Here is a 23,143-nt window from a genome sequence, read left to right on the forward strand (position 1 = left end):
CCAGAAGCCAGAACAGCAAGAAGGATTGCTGCTTTCACTGCACACTGATCCCTCTTGCTGTTCTGGCTTCTGATATTCAGAATATTTTTTTTTCTTGTTTTCCTCCTCCAAAAACTAGGTGCGTCTTGTGGTCTGGTGCGTCTTATAGAGCGAAAAATACGGTAGATTATCAGCACCCAGAGTCTGTAGGATCCCCAGGATACTGTTGCAGCTATAGAAAATGGTAAGTGCAGGTAGAATCCATGAATTGTATATTGCAGCTCTGGCAATATATAGGACTGTGTGGAAGGGGGGGGTTTTCTCCCTCTTTCATAATCCTAGAATTTGAGTGTCATCCAATGAATGGTAGAAGACTGAGGACGGACAACTAACACTATATACAGCATTCCATGTGTAGTTGGTTTCATCACAAAGGTAAAGGAGAAGTTCTGCATTGCCACATCATAAAGGAAAAGGCAACTGGTGCTGTGCAATCTGGATTAAACTTTGCTATTCTTTGGAAGAGAAGAAATCCAAGGTAATGGAATCTATTAAAGCCACTGCCCAACACAGAATTAAGTGCATTTGAAGATCCCACTGAAATAGATGGACTTTTAAGCATGCTTAATTCTGTACTGGATTGTAGCCTAGACGCTCAAATAATTACTGCCAGAACTGCTTTAAAAAAACAAAAACAATTTATGATGTCCCAAATGAACTGATTGTATGAATTGGAGCGGTGAAGAAATAATTCATAGGAAAGTCCTGGCTTTCGTTTGTCTGATACATTTAACACCAATGAATCACCATAATCAAATTACAAGTGACAGTCTCAAAATCAGAAAAATGGAAGCAACTGAATCAAACTGCTAAAAATTCAATAAGAAAAATCGACAGAAGCAGCACTGAAACCTCAACTCTTCTCAGTCTTTATTACTACCTCAGAAGTTGAACAGAATCCATTCCGGAAATCCGTTCGACTTCCAAAATGTTTGGAAACCAAGGCGCGGATTCCAACTGGTTTCCAATTGCGCAGGTGCACTGGAAACAATAGCGGAAGCTACGCAGGACGTTTGGCTTCCAAAACAAAACACGTTCAAAAACCAGAACACCCGCTTCCGGTTTTCAATCATTCGGGAGCCAGAATTTTCGACTCCCAAGGTGTTCTGGAGCCAAGGTACGACTGTATAGTCCTTTAGTATGGTTTCTGAGGGCACCTGCCCTCCTCCTCCTGATACTTCCTCTGGTCCTCCAGCTGGCCACACATTGAGTCCATCTGCCCTAGACATGAAGTGGGCTGAATTGCCTCACACCTCACTGTGTGGCGTCCTGTCCTCTGGACCTTTACAGCAAAAGGAAACTTCAGAGTGTAACCCAACTTTCATCAGGGGACGGATGGACAAAGGAATTGGGAAGAAGCAATGCTTAATTTCAAGTGGAAATGATGATTAGGTTCCAATCTTTCTGGGTACAGCCTCTGGGGTCAGGAAGTCTTTTCCCTTCATCCCTGGTGTGAAGTGTCTGTCTCCAGTTACTCAATGCTGAGGGAGCTTAAGCACTTTTAAGTCTCACTGATTGGAAAGAGAGAGTGAATCACATGCTTAATTCTCTCCCCTTCAGAGGAATGTGACTTTAAGATGCATGTGTTCGGTTTTGCTGTCAAAATATCCTCTGTGCTCCATTGACTTCACTAAACAAATACCCTTTTCCAGATTTACAAGGCATGGGGCCAAGCTGTATACCAACATATGCACCGACATGCAGTAAACAGCCATTTACTTCACATCCCCAGCACTCCCGAATCAAGATCGTACAGTCTACTTGTCCCTGGACTTGGCAGTCTCAGTTTAGGAGCTCATGATGCGGTGAGTTGATACTCTAAATTACTTAGCTATTGGAAAGAGTTCTGAAGGATTCTTGGACTGTTTTCATGGTATCTAATAACCCACATGCCACAACAGAAAAGAAAGAAATGACCATATTAGGAGGGTGGCCCTCTTGCATGCGGGGAGAAGTGGAATTCAAGACTCTCGCACAATCTGTGCAAAAGGCAGCGGAGGAAAGACGGGCCAGAACACCAGAAGAGTCAAGTTAATTCCAAAGTCTCCAGATGTAACGGACTCTTGAGGCAGGGCTTGCAGCTAATTTACAGCAGCCAAGGAAAATATTATATAAACCATAACTAAGAGGGATTTGGATGCTTTCTGAGTAAAACTATGACATTAAAAAACAGAATGGAGAGTAATTTGTTCACACATATATAACTCAACGGGACTTGGCTTTTCAAAAACCAAAAATGGAACACAGGAGACAATTGGCCAAAATGCGAATTAGGCTTCAGCATCAAAGCAAGCTGCAGATCCTTAAATCAAATGGGGGCAAACATTAATTTGAAAGCTAGGAATATCACAGGCAGAATGAAGCTGGGTTGCATTCCTCATGGTGTACAAAAAGAACAACCCAGCAACGTGTCTCAACACATTTATACAGGGTGGCTCAAAAGTAGGTATACAGCTGGATCAATGAAATGAATCACAAGAGATTCTATGAGTACACTTAACTGACACAAAACATAGTTGGAAAGAATAGTGGAGTCAGATAAAAGGATTACTTTTCTTTACTGATATTGTGAATGAGGACTGCAAACTTCAGTCAAGAACTTTTGGGATAGCTTCACACTTGGTGCACATGCAATGCCAGGAATAATTTATACAGTTGTACAAGTATCTTTAAACACCCATGTATGCATGTCTGGAATGGCCAAGGCCCCCAGGAACATGTATCCGGAATTTAAAGATGCATATATGTTTCGCTCATCTGCAATTTACATGTTTATTGGGTGGAGATTCATTTCAATTGGGGTTTAGGCCCAGTTTTGGCACAGATACTGCTCTGGTTGCCCTGTGTGATGACTTCTGTTGGGAGAGAGGCAAGGGAAACATGTCCTCCTTAATTCTCCTTGTGAGGCACAAGGTTATCAGAGGTATCTGCTACTAGACCACTAAAACTTAGATGGAAAAGAAAACTGAATAATAACTAATAATAATAATAGTCAACACAGTATTTTTTTTGGTTTCTGGTGGGATCCACTGGCTGTAGTTGTTAGTTGTGTGCCATAAGGTCAAGGGACCCATTTTCTTTAGGATCTGTTTTGTTTAGGATCCAATTTCCTATTCACCCACCTTGCCTGAGGGCATAACCTGCACAAAACATTATATCTCCTTGTTGTTATTCCAAGTGCTACTGCCCCGACCCACAAGGCTTCTACAGAGAGAAGCAACCCACCATTCTGGAAAGGCCATTTTATTTTGGCACCTGTCAGGCCTTGCTAACTTCCAAGAATAAGGAGAAGGAGAGTCTTCATTAGATAAAAACTCAGTGGTAAAATTGGCTATTGTGTTTTGAACCCTCCCACTGTCACTGGAAAAGCTTGTAGCGATTTCAGTGGGCATCAGTACAGAAACACAAGGCGGTCCATTTTATTTCCCAACGCCTCAGATGAGTCACTTTCCCACAGCTACAAGTACAATTTGTTCCTAATGAAGCGACTGCACCACTTGGCATATCTCTGCTGTTATTTTACAATGATGTGCCCACTGCTTGGTGGTAAAGGCACATTGCCTCTGGTTTCTCACATGCTCAGGGCTCTTGTTTATATAATACACCAGGGAGCATCATGCAACAATTTAAGTGAATTGTTTTTAATTCAACCAAAATTACATACCACCGAGATTTAAAACATAGTTCTTTCAAAATTCAGTTAAAATATTTCAGAAAGAGCAACTCCTATACTCAGTGTTTAATCCCACTGACTTTCCATCTATAAATATTTTCATTATAGCCCAGGAAAACTACAAGCTGCATTAAATTATGTGGAAAATCATTCAGTGGAGTTTCTCTCATTATCATTCTGGTATTTTGCAGCGATAAATTGCACTGTACACTGTTTAAATCTATGTCCAATTAATGGACTAGCTGTGATTGAAAGGATAGTCCGGGCGAATATTTTTAGAAATATTCACCTGCTGTAATTCAACCCACTGTCAATCATAACCTGTTTCCAGGGTGGTGTCCAAGGAATTCTTCCCTTTTCGATGTTTATGGGCTGTTCCCTTTTCCTTTTCTCCTTTGTATATTCTTCTGCACTCCAACGTATTTCCCATACACCATATTTTGTTTTTACCAGCCTTTAAATTGTACCTCCGTGCTGCCTTATAAATCACGTTGGAGAGACTTAGCATTTAGCACTTGCTTTCTTTGGAGAAAGTAGACCATTGCCCTTTCCAATAATATACATTCACACCTTCGCAAATGAACCTAGGTCTCTCTCATTTCCCCAGGAATATTTTGAAACATCAAACCCCAATCCAAGAAGTTAGAGTTATTGACTCCTAATTCCAGACTATTTCTTCAGTGTCTGGGCTTGTTGTCAAGGGTTGTCTTTTGTGAGAAAGCAGACTACTTGCTAATCATCTGGCTACGGTAGCTGTGAAACCAAGGAAGCGGTGTTAACTTCTGGCTCAATAGGCTAGGCAAGAATCTCCCAATAATGGCGAATGGACTAGGCCAGGAGTTACACTCAAGATAGCAGTTGTGTGTGAAGAGTTCAAAAACTCGTTGAAAAAATGTGAAGAATGAACTTACTCACTTTCAGTGCAAATGGGACAGCATCCTTTTCGGTTGAGGATCTTTCCCTAAATGGGATAAATATAAACAATATTTAATGGTGGGGGGAACACATTTGGAGCAACGGTTACCTTTTGAAAGTATAGAAAAATGTGGAAAGCAGGGAACTTGGTACCTTGACTTCTGCTTCATAAGGCAGGTGGAAAGCCATTCAGAACTTTCCTTCTGCAGCTATGTATATGTATACAAATCTGAAACCAATCTGCTATATATTTTGGAAAGCAATCTGTTTGTCCATTTGGTTGTTGTTCTCTATAAGCTTGGACACCTCTTAAAGTAATGTCTCCAAACTTGGCATGAGGCTTCCCAAGGTGGGGTTGATGCTTGGGTGCTAGGACCATTTTGAATCAAGATGAAAATGTGGCTGTGGTGTGACTATACCCATATTTTGGCATTGGTTTGTCAAGATAATTGTTAATTTCAAGATATTGTTGCCAGACCCAGCACAGGATTTCCTGAGATGGGGGTGGCAGACTTTGTCACTGTTTGGCTGCCGGGTGCCATTCTGGATCAAGAAGGAAGACTGAAAGATCACTTTGGCACAGCTCCACACATTTCTTGACACAGATTCAGCCTTCTTTCGAGATATCAGTGCCAAACTCAAAGCGAAGGTTCTCAAGTTGGGATGGTGGTTTTTGTTGTTGTTGAAGCTACAGGAGCCATTTTGAATCAAGATGGCAGACTGAAATGTAACGTCATGCTCATATATATAAATATCAGCTACGACTATAGTGGCTCCCATATTGGGGTAGTAGAAGCAAAAATAAACTTGGTTAGTATTAAAAATAATAATAATTTAAAAATATTCAATGAAGTATATTCAGATTATTATATACTATACATATTAGGGGCATATTAGTTGCATTGACACATGTTTCTTTAGCATTCAGCACTCAACTAGTGAACAATTTACACAGGCTTCAAGGTAACACAGAAGAAAAGCAAAGTTAAACACTTTTGCAAAGAAAAATGGTAACGGGAAAGACAGACAGCCCAAAGAGGCATATTGACTACTGGTGCTTATCTAAAACATACTCCATGATTGTCACTTAAAAGAAGCAAAATTGGAATCAATAGCAACAATGTTCCAGAACTTCCTCCAGCCACCACCAAGTCAGGACAGGTTGAAGGTGTCTTGAGGTCTATTGAGCACTTCAAGCGTGCTGAAGAAAGTAGCAGGTAAAGAAAGTCTATTTGGAGCTGGCTTGCACACTCTTAATATAGTGGGTCAGTACTTTGTGGGACGCGGGTGGCACTGTTGGGATGCGGGTGGCGCTGTGGGTTAAACCACAGAGCCTAGGACTTGCCGATCAGAAGGTCGCGGTTCGAATCCCCGTGACAGGGTGAGCTCCCATTGCTCGGTCCCTGCTCCTGCCAACCTAGCAGTTCGAAAGCACGTCAAAGTGCAAGCAGATAAATAGGTACCGCTCTGGTGGGAAGGTAAACAGCATTTCCGTGCGCTGCTCTGGTTTGCCAGAAGCGGCTTAATCATGCTGGCCACATGACCGGAAGCTTTACGCCGGCTCCCTCGACCAATACAGCGAAATGAGCGCCGCAACCCCAGAGTTGGCCACGACTGGTCCTAATGGTCAGGGGTTCCTTTACCTTTACTTACTTTGTGATACCTATAGAAGAATACCTATAGAAGAATAGTAGTGAAGGCCTGGTCAAGCTGGTGTGATATAAACAAAGCTTTTTCCACAATCAAAGCTCTAGCTGTAAGGCTATGTGGAGTTTTGTGTGCCTTATGCTTGCAAGTAAAAGAAGAAGAGTTTGGATTTGATATCCCGCCTTTCACTCCCTTTAAGGAGTCTCAAAGCGGCTAACATTCTCCTTTCCCTTCCTCCCCCACAACAAACACTCTGTGAGGTGAGTGGGGCTGAGAGACTTCAAAGAAGTGTGACTAGCCCAAGGTCACCCAGCAGCTGCATGTGGAGGAGCAGAGACGCGAACCCAGTTTCCCAGATTACAAGACTACCGCTCTTAACCACTACACCACACTGGCTCTCACTGGTAAAAATAGAGCAAAGGGTGGAAATTGCAAATTGTGCCATGATCCAACGCTGACAGGTTGAAATTTGAACTGCAATAAGAAAGGCCATGGCGAGTTGGCAGAATTTGGAAGTTGCAAAAGAAGTGTGGGGAGGTCTAAAGAACAATGGGGGGTATTGAAGGTTGATGGTTAGAATACTGGGGAAAGAGGGGAAAGATCATAGAGTGAGAGGGAGACTCACTCAGACACGTACGAAGACTTTTTAATGCCGGATATTTTGCCACATGGGGTCCCCAGCCAATTTCTGAAGGCATAGGGGACTGAAGGTTCTACCATAAGGAGAGAAATTGGAGTTTTGGTTTCAGGCAGCCATTTTTGAATGGTAACAATATCCCCTGTTGCAGCAAAAGTCTTGTAGCAATTGCTTCCAATTGTTGAATGGAAGCCTCGTGAGCATTTCCTTCGCTTTTTATTTTTTAAAAAACTAACAAACCTGAGTCGTATCATTTCCTTTTGTGTGGTCTGGATTCTGTGTCAGTGCTTATAGTGAAACAGATGGAACTTGACCACCTTAATTGAAGCTAAGTCACTTCCTGGATCCAATTTGCCTATAATGTCTTTTAAAAACTAATGTTTTAGACTCTGATCCAGCAAGGGGGGAGGGGGGAAGAACCTAAGGCTGTGAATACACTATACCTTTAAAGCAAATCTGAAGCACATTTCCCCCCTCAAAGAATTCTGGGCAAGGTAGTTTACCCTTCACAGAATTATAATTCCCAGCCAACCCTAAAAAAACTACAGTGCCCAGAATTCTTTGACAAGATAAATGTGCTTTAAAATTGTGAGTAAACGGGGCTCTGTTGCTTGCAGTTTCGGGGTATGTTTTGAGGACAGAATACGTTTTCCTGTACTCCTGGGCTTAGTGGAGAGTCAAATGCCATTTTAATCTCATCTGAATCTGTAAATTATTCCTGCGTTTTGAATAAAGACAAGGCTCAGTTCTTTATTTGATATGCTGAAGAGGCCAAACCTTTGTAACAACTTCTGGCAGGAGTAGCAGTGGCTAAAATTAAAAAAAAAAAACCACACATGTGGTATGGTGGTTGTTTGTTTTTGTTTTTTAAGCTCCAGTAAAAATCTTTATTAAAAAAAGGGAGCTTAATTAATTTCATTGGAATTAGCTCGAATGGAGAAGATTCAAAGCGCTCCTTTGTGTGTCTCCAGGGGCTTGGGCAGGTCCAGTGGGATTTTTGAGTTTTTTCCTTTATAAAGCAGGCTCCTTACGCCATACCTAAAAAGGCTTCTCAAAACTACCTTGGTTTTCACAAGTGATTCTCCATGTGGCTTAAGCAACAAAAGGCCAAAGCCTCTCTGGGTGCATGGAACTACCGGTAGTTGTGCTGATCTTTGGATCCCAGCCAACAAATCTAATTAAGAAGTCAACCTTTGGTGGCTAGATGGCTGTGCATGAAGTCCAAACCTGAGGTTGCAATTTGTTTTGCTCCAACAAGTCATCATCAGTAAGTCAAGAACAACCACTGGCTATATATTGTGGTTTGCTAAGAACTATACAAACCACAGAACCTAGGACTTGCTGATCAGAAGGTTGGCAGTTCGAATCCCAGTGACAGGGTGAGCGCCCGTTACTCAGTCCCTGCTCCTGTCAACCTAGCAGTTTGAAAGCATGTCAAAGTGCAAGTAGATAACTAGGTACCGCTCTGGCGGGAAGGTAAACGACATTTCCGTGTGCTGCTCTGGTTCGCCAGAAGCGGCTTAGTCATGCTGGCCACATGACTTGGAAGCTGTACGCCAGCTCCCTCGGCCAATAAAGCGAGATGAGCGCCGCAACCCCAGAGTCGGCCACGACTGGACCTAATGGTCAGGGGTCCCTTTACCTTTACACAAAACAGAACCCTTGATTTGGGCATAATACAAAGCCAGAGAGCATGGTCTCTTTTCTCCACGCACAAGTGGGAAGGAATGAAGCAATCCAGAAGGACACAACCAGGGTTAGCTATTAACTATGGTTTATGTGGCACATGAAGGAGGCATCTGCAGCCGAGAGAGAGAGAGAGAGAGAGAGAGAGAGAGAGAGAGAGAGAAAGAAAGAAAGAAAGAAAGAAAGAAAGAAAGAAAGAAAGAAAGAAATCTTTCTCTATAGCTACTGTCTGATCCTGTCAAATGGAGATGTTAGGAATTGAACCTGGAAATCCAGCTATGTTCCAGCCACTCCCAATTTCCTTAGATGGGACAATTTCTTTATACACACACACTTTAGATGGGCTGTCCTATAACAGAAGTTTTGTGGATAGCATACAAGATGGAAAAGAACCTTGTTTTAAATAAAAGAAAAACCAATTACAATAAAACTACCATAAAATGTGAAAGGGACGCGGGTGGCGCTGTGGGTAAAAGCCTCAGCCCCTAGGGCTTGCCGATCGAAAGGTCGGCGGTTCGAATCCCCGCGGCGGGGTGCGCTCCCGTTGCTCAGTCCCAGCGCCTGCCAACCTAGCAGTTCGAAAGCACCCCCGGGGGCAAGTAGATAAATAGGGACCGCTTACTAGCAGGAAGGTAAACAGTGTTTCCGTGTGTGGCTCTGGCTCGCCAGAGCAGCGATGTCACGCTGGCCACGTGACCCGGAAGTGTCTTCAGACAGCGCTGGCCTACGGCCTATAGAGTGAGATGGGCGCACAACCCTAGAGTCTGCCAAGACTGGCCCGTACGGGCAGGGGTACCTTTACCTTTTTACCATAAAATGTATCAAATAAAACATAATTATAGTATCAAAAAGACCACTTTTAAAACAGAGTATAGAGGAACATATCCCCTCGGTATTAAATCAATTAAAAACACAAAGCAGAGCAATAAAAATTCGCAGAGCTAAAACTGTCCTAAACCACCGCTTAAATTAAAAAGCCTGGAGGAACAGAGAAATATTTGCCTGCTGCTGAAAAGACATTACAATTGGCGGCAGGTGGACCTGACTGAGGGGGACTTTTCCCACACAGTCATCCATCATGATGCCTGATTTGGCAGAGGCTCTTGCAGAAAGGGCGTCGGATGCTGACCTCAAGGAACAGGTGTGGGAAGAGACGATCCTTCGAGCATCAAGGTCCCAAGTAGCAAAAGCTGGTAAAGGTCAAATACAGCACTAAGATATGCCAGGCTGATCTCTGACTGGAAGGCTTACCTTTGCACCTAAGCACATAACCCCTTAGCCATCCTTATGTTGTTCTTCTAAGTGGTGCAGAATATTTTAATTATCCACCTCCCTCTCTGGATTTCTAATCAAATACTTGCAAATTCCCCTCATCACTTGGAAGACGACCAGCTCAGCACACAGCTCATCACTGTGATTACCTCTAGTGTGCTGAGTTGTAAGGATGAAATACATTCTGCACATGCTCACAAGCACATCCTTCTACATTACCATGTTACTTATTTTCCAGGGCTGAGCCTTGGTTTTGAAACCTTTCATATTAAAAACCTGCCTTCAAAGCCACTGTGATATAGCAGCTAGAGGGCTGGTCTTATCACAACTCAACCATAAAGTCTGGTGACCTTGGATCTTAAGTCATCCGCTCTCTCAGCCCAACCTACTCCGCAGACGATGGAAGGAAGGAAAAGCAGACGATGGGAAAGCTATTATAAAAGTAGGAATATAAGGAGGACTACATAATGTTGACACCAACTCACAATCTGGTGCCCAAGAAAAGCAGCCAAGGTGCTGTCATTTTGCCGAGTTGCTTCCTTCAGTATAAAGCACCTGTTGTAATAAATCACCTTCATGTCCTTTTAACGGGGATGCTGCAACACCCCCCTCCTCCAATCACCGTATCCGCAGGGGAAGGTTTTAACTGGGCAAACTAGACTAGCACGGCTGGGACGTACGTAGCTGAAAAAATGCCTCTCCGTTGCACTGGATAGTCTTACCTCAGTGTTTTCATAAAAGGGCTGTAGCCATCAAGGAAGCTGCAAGTGGAAGGAATTCAAGCAAAATTAGGGTATGCCAGCCAACCTGCTATGGCTGGTTACCTGAGCCACCATGCTGGCACAGGAGTCTGTTTTTGTCTTGTCGAATAAGGAAGCCCATTATTACTAACATGTGCTGCTAGAGTTCGTTAGCGCTGAAGGCTCCCTTAGGAGTGGCCTGTGAGATGCAATTCCAATTTTGCCCATGAATATTTATAAGCAGACCACATTTGAGAATCTACGAATTTTGTAGGATATTTTATTCTTCCCCTCGTTTTATGAGAGTTTCAGTTTTATATCAAGCGCTATCCTTTTATTTTTCGTATTCTTTTGAAAAGACAGAACTAATTAGGGTTTCTTTCTTTCTTTCTTTCTTTCTTTCTTTCTTTCTTTCTTTCTTTCTTGGTGGTGGTGGTGTTCCATTGTGCAACAGCAGCAGCTGCTGTTGTTTTGTACCTCATTTGGCACTGGAGTACGACCAGCAACTTTTCTTTCTGTTTGTAAGAATAGCAGATGTGTACGAAAAAATTCAATACTGTCCACGTTAGGCATGGGACACAGGCCCCAGAGTAAATCCAAAGCCCAAATTTGTAGCCTCAAAATGTATCCACAGAATAAATCTCTCTAAAGATTGTCATATAACACCAACAAAGCCTTGAGTTGCTGCTGAATGCAAAGGACGATGGATAGGATTTTGGTAACCTGCTTTCAGGTCCGTATCAGACATCTGGCTACCAGCCTGGTTATCCACAGTGGGTCCAGAAAGAGGTTGAAATGGCTCAGCCTTCCAGCAGGTCCCAGGGCCCCTTCAGATATCAAATCACTGGGCCCATAATCCCAGGGGCTTCCACTTTTGCTGTACCTCTCCTAACATGGATCATGCCTTCCCCACAGAGTCCAAAAAGGAAGAAGCACAGCAGTCTAGGCCTGGGGGGGACTTCTGTTCATAGAATCATAGAATCATAGAGTTGGAAGAGACCACAAGGGCCATCATGTCCAACCCCCTGCCAGGCAGGAAACACCATCAGAGCACTCCTGACATATGGTTGTCAAGCCTCTGCTTAAAGACCTCCAAAGAAGAAGACTCCACCACACTCCCTGGCAGCAAATTCCACTGTCGAACAGCTCTTACTGTCAGGAAGTTCTTCCTAATGTTTAGGTGGAATCTTCTTTCTTGTAGTTTGGATCCATTGCTCCGTGTCCGCTTCTCTGGAGCAGCAGAAAACAACCTTTCTCCCTCCTCTATGTGACATCCTTTTATATATTTGAACATGGCTATCATATCACCCCTTAACCTCCTCTTCTCCAGGCTAAACATGCCCAGCTCCCTTAGCCGTTCCTCATAAGGCATCATTTCCAGGCCTTTGACCATTTTGGTTGCCCTCCTCTGGACACGTTCCAGTTTGTCAGTGTCCTTCTTGAACTGTGGTGCCCAGAACTGGACACAGTACTCCATCTTGCACAAGTGGGAGTTTCCAAGTGCTCCTTGCACACTCCCCCTCTCTGGCATGTACACTGGAAGACCCCTGACCCTAGCTACTAAAATAGCACAGAGCAGAGTTGGGACCCTATACAGACAACGGGCTCAAAGTCCTCTGGACACCAGTGCATCCAATGGCCCAATGAACATTGGAAGCTGCCTTACAATGTGTGAGTATTTCCTACACAGACTGACAGCAGTTCTCTGGGTTTCAGACAGAGGATGTTCCATTTCTAATTGGAGATTCCAGGTATTGAGCTTGAAACTGTCGACATGCAAGGCATTTGCTCTGCCACTCTACCAAGGCCCTTCTCCACAACCATCATCGGGATACAGAAGGCCTACTTGCTTTAATTTGGAATTGAGACATTATTAATCCAGGAAAAACGGGATGGGGGTACTCAGAAAAATTACAGGTTGTACCAAAATTAGGAGACATATTAACAGACATATGTTGTTTCTCAACACTTTTAAAGAAAAATCTCAGCAAAGTTAATGGAGCTATCATCATTTTCAGTGCTCTGTATTTGGCCAAAATAGCACCATCCATGCACAAAAGGGATCATCATCAGGAGAGTCTAGAAAATCAGAGGGGAGGGGATATAGAATGGAGTTTCGTGCAGGAGAGTATGGTTGGCTGGCTGGATCTTTGAAGAAGAGCAATCCACACTGCAATGTTTTCTATTGTTGCAGGTCCCAATTGTTAACACTACACAGTCACATTGCTACCAAACAGGCAAGCAGGTAACTTGACATCCACCAAACACCCATTTCAGTTTCCCCCAGGAAACCTGTCTAGAATAATGAAGACTTGCCAACTTTTAATTTTATAAATTTAATAAATAATAATAATAACAACTTGATTTTAACAATTCTGCTGAATTGACAGGACCAGGGTAGCATGGCAGCAAAACACTGTGTCCCAAACTGCCTTGTACAATGAACATTATCATTGGCTTGTGCATTGTGAAATTACTAGTAACACATTCATTATGAACCACAGCGCCAACTGATTCTGCATAAAATTAGCCTCTCATTTTCATTTTTTCCCCATTCATGAAATGCATTCAAATGTAATGTTATAGCTTCATCCCCCATCTCTCAAAACACAAAGATTAGTATTAGATTACTTAATCAGTCTTAACTCAAAATCAACAGGAAGTGATTTTTTTTGTGGGGAAGTAATATGAGGCTGCTTCAGATGATGAAGTCCATTATGGCTGATGACATGATGCTTTTATGATTCATGGCTCTAAAGAACTCTCTCTGAAAATACTGTGAAACAGCCTATCCATTATTTTTTGTAAGACCACGCCTCGCTTTCTTGAGCACAGAATAAGATACATGAGACACAAGAAGATAACCGTGGACACTGAAGTATAACAGAGTTCCCAAGAGTGTTAGAGGTACAAAGTAATATACTTTCCCTTTTGTAATTCTCTCTGGGAGGGGTACCAGATAAGGTGCTTTTGAGACATTTCTGAAGTGATTCTAATCTAGCAGGATTTCATTACCCTGCTTCAGTAACATCTACAGGGCAAGACCATAGTTAAGTACCACATTCTCGAAATACAAATGTGCTTAGGCTCACACTTGCTCATCTTCACAGAGTAGAGGTACCCTGAAACTCACACGTACACATCTGCAGATAGTTGCTGCAGCTCTGGTATCTCTAAAATCTCTCAAGAAATCTCTTTAAAAGAAGGAAGCAATTGCAGGCAGCATTGAATTACATTTTTGCTGTTGGCAAATGTGCTACTTTCTCCTTGCAAACACAGATGAATGCAAATCTGAGGACATCAGTCTGTGAGACAGTCAACAGCAATGCCAAATTTGTCTACTAACACTATATAAAGACTATGCAAATGTATTTACCGCTTTCTTTACCTACACCCACCTGTAGGAGCAGCTTAGCAACGTACACTGAAATCCTTAGCACACTTGCATGCCAGCAAATTCCACTGAAATACTAAGGCATACTTCCAAGTAAGTAAATTTAGCCAGCTCCAAACATTTTAAACAGATACTTATTAAGCAAATCACCATGCCTATGGCACAAGACACCCAATGAAGGCAAGTAAAGCGAGAGAGCTATATATATACCCAGCATGAAAGGAAAGAGCACTAGTTGATGTAAAACTGGGATTAGAAGTCACTGAATCAGAAAGAAATGTCTGGAGCAGAGCAGAAGAAACAGGGGGAAACGTGCTGTCCTGTTCTGAATATTTCACTGTGCCCCAGGACTTGGAGTCTCATTCTGGTTCTCCTTTTCCCAAGTTTGCGTTAACCAAGCCTGCCAAAGTTTCTACTGAAAAGCTCTATCAATTTATAAACAGGAGGAAAAGGACACACACTCACATGAGGGCAGCTGCTGACTGGAATGCACTGCTTCTTGCGACACTCAGTCTTGCCTTTCACACAAGCACAGATGGTGCAGTTAACGGAGGACCACATCTCTCCATCCTACAGGAGGGAGAACATGATACAGCCATCAGCTGGGGCAGCAGAAGGAAGCAGATCCAGTAATGCATCATCCTGTTATACAAGGAAAAAGCAACTCTCTCCCTGTTGGGGTGTTATGTCATTGTTTAGTCTAAATCACTTCTGAGATGTCCCATCTCCACCCAGTTGGATTAAGGCTGGAAGCTCATCAGGGATGGTTTTCCACTCTGATCCTTCCAGATAGAGGAGTTTGACTGTACGCTTAATGAAGACGTGTCAGAATTTTCTAGCAACATCCTGATTAGTTGCCTTTCCTCCTGAAAAACATTTGAGTTGTGATCGCACAGTATCCTGAACATCTCATTTGGGATGACATAATTATAAAAATTTGATTCAACATAGCCACTGTGATTGGCATGTTTAAGTTACCGCGCGTGAAAGTATTTCATAAAGATGTCGGGACACTGAAAATTTATTCCCAGATGTGGCATCGTTCTCCTTCAACCCAGGAATGTACTTAATACTGAATTCAGATTTGGATTACTTACAGTGCAAAGGCAGACATCTGATCCACTAAACATCTGAAAATGCTTATAACAGATAGAGAACAAAAATTACCCAAGAATTTGAGCAGGTACAGAGCTCTGTGACTCCCAAGTGCTGCTTCAGAAATGCCCTGGCTTCCTTCCTTATGGACTGCTTGGCCAAATGCAGTTCTTAAAGCATTATTTTACCCATCAGAGGTCCAGCCACAGTTCCTTTTCTATGCAACTTACAGAAACCTTTGATTTATTGGAAGGAAATGAAGGTGGGGCAGATAGTAACAGAGTGCTGTGGATCAGTGTGGTGCAGAATATAATAAAAATGTGAGAGGAACCCATTTATTTATTTATTATCAAATGCCGGCAGCTTCTATGAGCTACAAGTGAGAGCAGGGTGCACTGTGGGTACGTAATCTGTCTCAAGATAATGACTGAGTACCTGACACAGGACACAGTCCTCTGGGATTTTTCAAGTTCTCTTGCAAAGTACTCATTCACTTTATTTGTGGCTTTCAGAAGACCATTTCCCAGTCAACTATTTCCCATGAATCATTTTTCTCCCTCTGCTACTCTACATAATATTTTAATAAATGAAGAAGAGAGACACTTGAGGAATTCAATTTATCTGAATTCTAATGTGAGCTGACCTCATCTGCACTCTTTAGACTAATGTGTGGATCAGAAAATAATCGGATTTTACACTTTTCTGAACTTTACAACGCCATTCTTGGCTTTAAAATGATCCCCCTCAGATTGCTCAGTTTATAATCCCAGTTTTGAAAACTGAGGCAATAAACCAAGAAGTAGTGGACATATGGAAAAAATAATTATTAACAGATCTCAACACACCAAAGCAAGTATTAAAGGCAAAACAAAATAAAGGCTATTTTCCACAAAACACAATGTCTATGGAAATACAAGAAACAGAGACAACTAACTGTATAATAGTTCAAACCTATACATATTTACTTAGAAATAAGTCTTATTCTGCTCCATGGGCCTCTCTCCCTAGACAGTGAATGTATGAGTGTAGCCTTGGGAAATAAGAATGATTGTAGACTTTGACTAAGCCACTGTAAGAGGCTGGACAGTCATTGTCTGCTCTTATAATTTTGATATTTTGTTCTGCGGAATACTGGTCTGGATCCCAAGATCTGAATTTTCTGCACCTGGAAGTGGTTTTTAGACATGAGTTTCTGGAAGAGCAGTCCTACCAAACCCCAGACTTCAAATGCCTATTTTGAAACTGAGGTGTGTTTCAAAAGCAGTGTATGGCTTGGGCACTTGGGTTTAAAGAAAAAAATCAATCCTTTGTATGCACGTGAAGTAGCTCTTTTGAGTACAAGTCAATATGATAATCACAAGGAGTCGTGTGTGTGTGTGTGTGTGTGTGTGTGTGTGTGTGTGTAAGAAAGAATGCATGTAAGAAAGAGACAATTGGCTGGTGGCACAATGGTTTTTCTGTGTGTAAGCACCAACTGAATGAATGAAGAGTAGTTCCTTTCAATTGACTATAAACAGGGTTTCCAGGACCTACGTACAGTGCAGCTTTGTGCAATGTGTGTAGGGGGGAATGCAAATTAATGAAAAGCAGCATTGGCTGAGTAAATACTATGTGCATAAGGGATTTAACTTTTCATCTGATCCCTGGATCTCTCAACACACAGATGGTCGACACAGTGTCAGAAATCAGTTCCAACGGGGGCGGGGGGAGAGAAATTCTGCATGGCTTGAAAAAACAAGCAGGCACCCAATAATATGGGCAGTGTTTTGGTAGGGAATTTCCAATGATCCTGGGTAGAAGGAGGGCAGGAGTAGATTAATACCCCATGCCTTCCCAACTCATGAAGCACTGCATGTATCTATAGCTGTGTACTATAGCTGTGTGTATCCAAAAAGGTGAATTCAGCTCCTATTGGCTCACCTGCGGGTGGGAGGAGAGGTTCCATTTTGCCTTTGTCTATTCAGCTATGCTCTATACAGGCCACAGAGAAATACCGTATTTTTTGCTCTATAAGACTGACTTTTTCCCTCCTAAAAAGTAAGGGGAAATGTGTGTGTGTGTCTTATGGAGCGAATGCAGGCTGCGCAGCTATCCCAGAAGCCAGAACAGCAAGAGGGATTGCTGCTTTCACTGTGCAGCGATGCCTCTTGCTGTTCTGGCTTCTGAGATTCAGAATATTTTTTTTCTTGTTTTCCTTCTCCAAAAACTGGGTGCACCTTGTGGTCTGGTGCGTCTTATAGAGCGAAAAATGCGGTACCTTTACTATAGCTATTGGGATGTGCTAAGGAAACTGAATCACATCATTATAATGCATTTTATAGCACAGGGAAGCAGCACGGCTGTCTGCCTAGGCAGAAAGGAGTCAGTTTACCAGACTGCAGAAAGCTAATCTTTTTTCTGTTTTATTTTAATTCCTTGTGTGGGAGCCTCTCTGCACTTCTAAAAGATAAAACCACTGCTCTGGATTCATTGCAACCTGATGATTACTCAAGTGTTGCAATGATACCCGTGTGGAGCAGTTTCTTTTTAAAAAAAGGGCATTTACCCGGAAGATCTTGTTGCCAAACTTGCACACTTTTGTTTTCTCTGGGGACATGTACGAGACACACTCCTTGCAGCACTGCTCTTTGCCTTTAATGCAATCTCCAGGAGGTGAGCATTTCTTCTTACACACCACAGTGGAATCCTACATGGAAAGAGGAAGGGAGGGAGAGAGGGTGCAGATAAGAGGATGAAGAGCATACCATTCCCTCCTCAATTAGTGACTGGGTACATGAAGTGGTTGCTAAACTGATGCCACTATGGAGACAATGGAAGCTACAATAACACAGTAAGAATATCTACACAGATGTAACATGTATGGGGCCTGACACAAGAAAAATGGCTAGGAACACTGAACCTTTCAGGCTGTGCCTACCCCATACACATACACACACACACACACACACACACAACCTTGTGCAAATTAATTGAAACAAAGCATGTTTTCTATCTTACTCGTAATCCTGTACTCAAAACAAACACAAAAAGTCAGTTGATCGTTATGGTGTCGGAAGCCTGCAACCAATAGAAGGAATGATGCGCTCACCACAATATACTGATGTTCTACGAAAGAGAGTTATTCCAGAGCTGGAAAAGAGGTATCCTGACAGTACTGGGATATTGCAGCAGGACCTAGCCCCCTGTCACACATTGAAAGTGGTGAAGAAATTCATTGTTGTTGTTGTTTAGTCGTTCAGTCGTGTCCGACTCTTTGTGACCCCATGGACCAGAGCACGCCAGGCACTCCTGTCTTCCACTGCCACCCGCAGTTTGGTCAGATTCATGTTTGTAGCTTCGAAATTCATTGCAGAGCAGCAAATACAGGTACTTGATCGGCCAGGGCGTAAATCCCATTGAGAATTTGTGGGCTACAGTGGTACCTCTGGTTAACTTAATTCGTTCCAGAGGTCCGTTCTTAAGCTGAAACCGTTCTTATCCTGAGGTGCGCTTTCTCTAATGGAGCATCCCGCTGTGAGCGCCCCTCCAGCACACAATTTCCATTCGCATCCTGGGGCAAAGTCCGCAACCCAGAGCAGCTACTTCCAGGTTAGCGGAGCTCGTAACCTGAAGCGTTTGTAACCAGAAGCGTTTGTAACCAGTGGTACCACTGTATCTGCAAAAGTCGCCTCTGAGCTGTAGACTGTACGACTATGGAGAAGCTCATTCAGGAACTGATTCAAGTGTGGTAAGGGATCCGAAAATCAACAGTGACTGTTTGAAATTAGTAGACTCCATGCCAATTCATGTTCAAATGCTGCTTTAAAATAGCGGAGGTCATATCCGTTACTAATGTACGCATATGTGAGCTTTGTACAATAAACTACATTATTTGTTTCAATTAATTTGCACAAGGGTGTACACACACACACACACACACACACACACACAATTTCTATACCACCCTTCATCTGAGGATCACAGAGTGATTTACATAAAATACATAATATAAAATACATAATTTTGTGTATTTGTGTAAAATACACAAAAATACATAACATAGTAACAAACAAAAACAGTACCCCACACCCAGTTTAAATGGCCAAAATGGTTTAATTAGTCAAAGGCTTGGGAGAAGAGGAATACAGTGGTACCTCGCAAGACGAATGCCTCAGAAGACGAAAAACTCGCAAGACAAAAGAGTTTTTCGTTTTCTGAGTTGCTTCGCAAGACGGATTTCCCTATGGGCTTGCTTCGCAAGACGAAACGTCTTGCACCTTTTTTTTAAAACCGTCAATGCATTCCTATGGGAAACCGTCAATACACAGTGGTGCTCCGCAAGACGAAAAAATTCACAAGACGAAAAAACTCGCAGAACGAATTAATTTCGTCTTGCGAGGCACCACTGTACTTTTGCCTGGTGCCTAAAGATATATAACAAAGGCACCAGGTGAGTCTCCTTGGGAAGAGCATTGCACAAATGGGGAGCCCGTTCTCCTGTTGCCACCTTCCGGGCTTCTCACGGAGGAGGCACAAGAAGAAGGGCCTCAGATGGTGTTACTTTACTAAGAGATGCATCTGAAAGTCAACGGGAGCAAAGGTGTAAAGGTATCACTGCTGCACCATGAAAATGACATGAAAAGGGGTTTACTACCAACTCACCCTGCAGGTACACTTAGTACAATTGTCGTATGCAAAAGAGGCTCCGTTGTCATAAACATCGCTGTGAAAGAGGCAGCTTCCAAATGGGAGATCAAACACTTTCCTCTGCCCTGGGAAATACAAACACAGGAAAAAAATGTGATTTAAAGGGAGCTGCATCATCAACAAAGATAGCTATTGCTCATCTGCAAACTATTATTGACTGGATTGTTCTGTTTTAATCCATTTATACAGGATTTGTTTCTTATCCTTTTTTATACTGTTTTGAAGAAATTACTGATTACCTGAGGTAAAGATAGGACGATGGCAATAGAGGGAACTGAATTTTTGTTCATTTTCTAATTAGCAGGTCAGAGTATTGCTCTGTTTATTATTTGAGTATTGTTAATATTGTTTACTACTATTTACATGGCTGGTATGTATTTTTCCATACATCAAATATTAATGTATTAGATGATTCCCCCTCTTCCTCCCTATGGTACTATGTACTGTATATTTTTCTTTGCTGGGTCACTTGGAGACCTTCGGGTGACAAGGGACTAATAAGTTTAAATAAACAAATAAATGTATGGATGAATAATAATCACATAAGACTATTGATCCATCTAGCCCATGGCCAGTGGCACTTCTGAGGGTCAGGTAGAGGGTTTTCCTAACCCTGCTGCCAGAGAGCTATTTGAAAAATAATAGTAAACTCAATTATCTGGGTACCAGTCCTCATGTGGCCAAAATGGTACCACCCACAAGAAAGAGACATCAATAAGCTCGGTGAAACCACAAGCTTTAAAGCAGCACAATTTATTTATATGGGGGGGGCAGCTAATGTGGGGACCCCAAACTGACATTTGAGGATGAATATGGGAAACCAGAAGGGAGGGTTAGTGGAATGGAATATTTAGGACAGGAACACTATACACTGCAACATTTCGTTGCAGGTCTCACTTTAATTAATTAATTGACTAACTAACACATTTATGGACTGCTTCACAGCCTGCAACCAAAGGAAGCGGTGTACAACAAGATAAAAAATTAGATAAAGTACAAACCCCCCACAAGTTCTAAAAACAATTAAAAACATCTCTACAAACACTAAATGCAATAAAACGATTTCTACAAATGTATGATTAATAACCCATAAAAACAAAACAAAACAAAATGTATTGCAACAATGGAGTTGCCTTAGTTTAGGAGAAGCCAAGAACTGGACCTGGGTTTTATACACACAAAGCCCATGTTTTATGGCTTGGCCTAACTTTAAAATGTGCTTCTATGCTCTTTACTAAGAAATTTTGTTTTGTTTCACAAAGACGTAAAACTCTAAGGTCATACAAGACAACCCTTGAGTCCCTTATCTCTGATTGCCCTCATACTTGTCACCATTTTGGACAAGCACTGCTATTTCAGTACTGAAGTACAGACAGATACAGACAACATTGTATTGTAGATTTATCCCCATTTTACAGCTTGAGGAAAGGAGGCAAAGTGACTACACCAGTGCTAATAAACTACAGTACTGTACTTGGAAATAAACTTTTAAATGCCTGGGCTTTCTAGAGATGATTAGCATGCACAACTATACTGTACCAATAAGTATATTTGCTTTCAAAAGTTTCATTTCAAAATTAAGAGCTCACTCTGGACTCTATGATTTTGTCATGCTTAAAGCAGACATACTGATACCAGTAGGATTTAAATCGGTCATGACTTAAGCCCCATTTATACCTATGGGTCTACTCTGCACATGATGGGAAGTCTGGATTCAACCCTCTATTAGGATTATGAATAAAATCATATAATTCCTGGGTGAATGATTAAAAGGGTAAAGGTAAAGGTACCCCTGCCCGTACGGGCCAGTCTTGACAGACTCTAGGGTTGTGCGCCCATCTCACTCAAGAGGCCGGGGGCCAGCGCTGTCCGGAGACACTTCCGAGTCACGTGGCCAGCGTGACATCGCTGCTCTGGCGAGCCAGAGCCGCACACGGAAACGCCGTTTACCTTCCCGCTAGTAAGCGGTCCCTATTTATCTACTTGCACCCGAGGGTGCTTTCGAACTGCTAGGTTGGCAGGCGCTGGGACCGAACAGCGGGAGTGCACCCCGCCGCGGGGATTTGAACCGCCGACCTTTCGATCAGCAAGCCCTAGGCGCTGAGGCTTTTACCCACAGCGCCACCCGCTATTGGAGGGATTGTTGTAAAGATTGTTAAGGGTTTGGATAGCAGTACTAACCTAACACAACAGGCCAATAGCCTTTACAGGTTGCCTTGTAACAGAACCATCACAACACAGCAGATGTGTTGGAGAGGATTTTGATATAACTATGTATGTAATATCTGGAAACAATTGAGAGGAGACACATTTGCTTGCCACCTCAAAACTTGTTCTCCCTCACACCTGTTTTCCAGATTTCATCCTCATCCTACTGCCTCACACAAGCCCACAAACACATCTGCTCTATTGCATTGGAATGGAAAAGAGAATTGGCTGCAGTATGAAAAATCTCTGGGGACAGGAACACTTGCCTCTCTTCTAAGAATCTGGAGGCAAAGTCTGAGGAAGGTGGAAAGGATCTTCCACAATGAGCTAGAAGAAGAAGATTCCTGTTGGATTAGACCAAAAGCCCATCTCAGTGGCCAACCAGATGTTTCTGGGAAGGCCAGAGGCAGAACTAGAGGGCATTAGTCCTTCTCCACAGTTGTTAACCAGCAATTGGTATCCAGAGGCTCACTGCCTCCGAATTTGGAGGCAGTGCCCAGCCATTATGACTAGTGCCCACTGATAGCTTCGTCCTCCATTTTTTGTCTAATCCACTTTCAAATCCATCTCAACTGGTGGCAGTCACCACATCTTGTGGCAGCAAATCCCATTAACTCTGTGCTGTGTGAAGAAGTACTTCCTTTTCCCTGACTGCAGACTGTTCTCTGAGCCAACTCCTGATGAAACCCAGATGCTGCAGAATAAGCAGGCATCTCCCAGTTGGTCCTCTCTTGGCCACATGAGAAGAGAAGAAAAGAGAAGAGAAGATGGTGGCACTAGAATAAAACTCATGCTAAATATTGTTTTGAGGTGTTCACGTGAAAAATTGAAGGGGTTTAGTCTGAGAAGCTGAGGGTTCACATCCGATTAGACTTTTAGGTATGTTATCATGGACTAAAAGGTTAGGGAACTCTCTCGCTTAAAACTACATCTTTTAGAATCAACAACACGTCCCACGGAGCTTTGACAGACCACTGAGAGCTTCTTGGGAAAAGAGGCCCTCTCATTTTCACTGCCATGGAACATTCTTCAACACTGAAGAGAATGGAGACAACCCTGGATGTGCAAAGTTCTTATATGTATATTACAGCACTTATATTCATGCTGGAGCTAATATATTTCAGCACTTGAGTCTGTGTGCTTGGTATAAG

At 42.6% G+C, this 23,143-nt stretch overlaps 1 protein-coding gene across 1 annotated transcript in view; it reads right to left on the reverse strand.

The window, feature by feature from the left end:
- The window catches only part of BMPER (BMP binding endothelial regulator), a 165,528-nt gene that overhangs the window by 55,988 nt on the left and 86,397 nt on the right, over positions 1-23,143 (reverse strand). The window contains exons 8-11 of the mRNA XM_083407062.1: positions 19,740-19,849; positions 17,644-17,784; positions 14,469-14,573; positions 4,628-4,673 (exon numbers count right to left, since the gene is read on the reverse strand). Coding sequence (XP_083263188.1) covers positions 4,628-4,673; positions 14,469-14,573; positions 17,644-17,784; positions 19,740-19,849 — 402 coding nt within the window. The remainder of the gene's footprint in view (positions 1-4,627; positions 4,674-14,468; positions 14,574-17,643; positions 17,785-19,739; positions 19,850-23,143) is intronic.

This window comes from Podarcis tiliguerta, assembly GCF_965153285.1.
Source record: "Podarcis tiliguerta genome assembly, chromosome: 12".
Taxonomy (NCBI): Eukaryota; Metazoa; Chordata; class Lepidosauria; order Squamata; family Lacertidae; genus Podarcis; species Podarcis tiliguerta.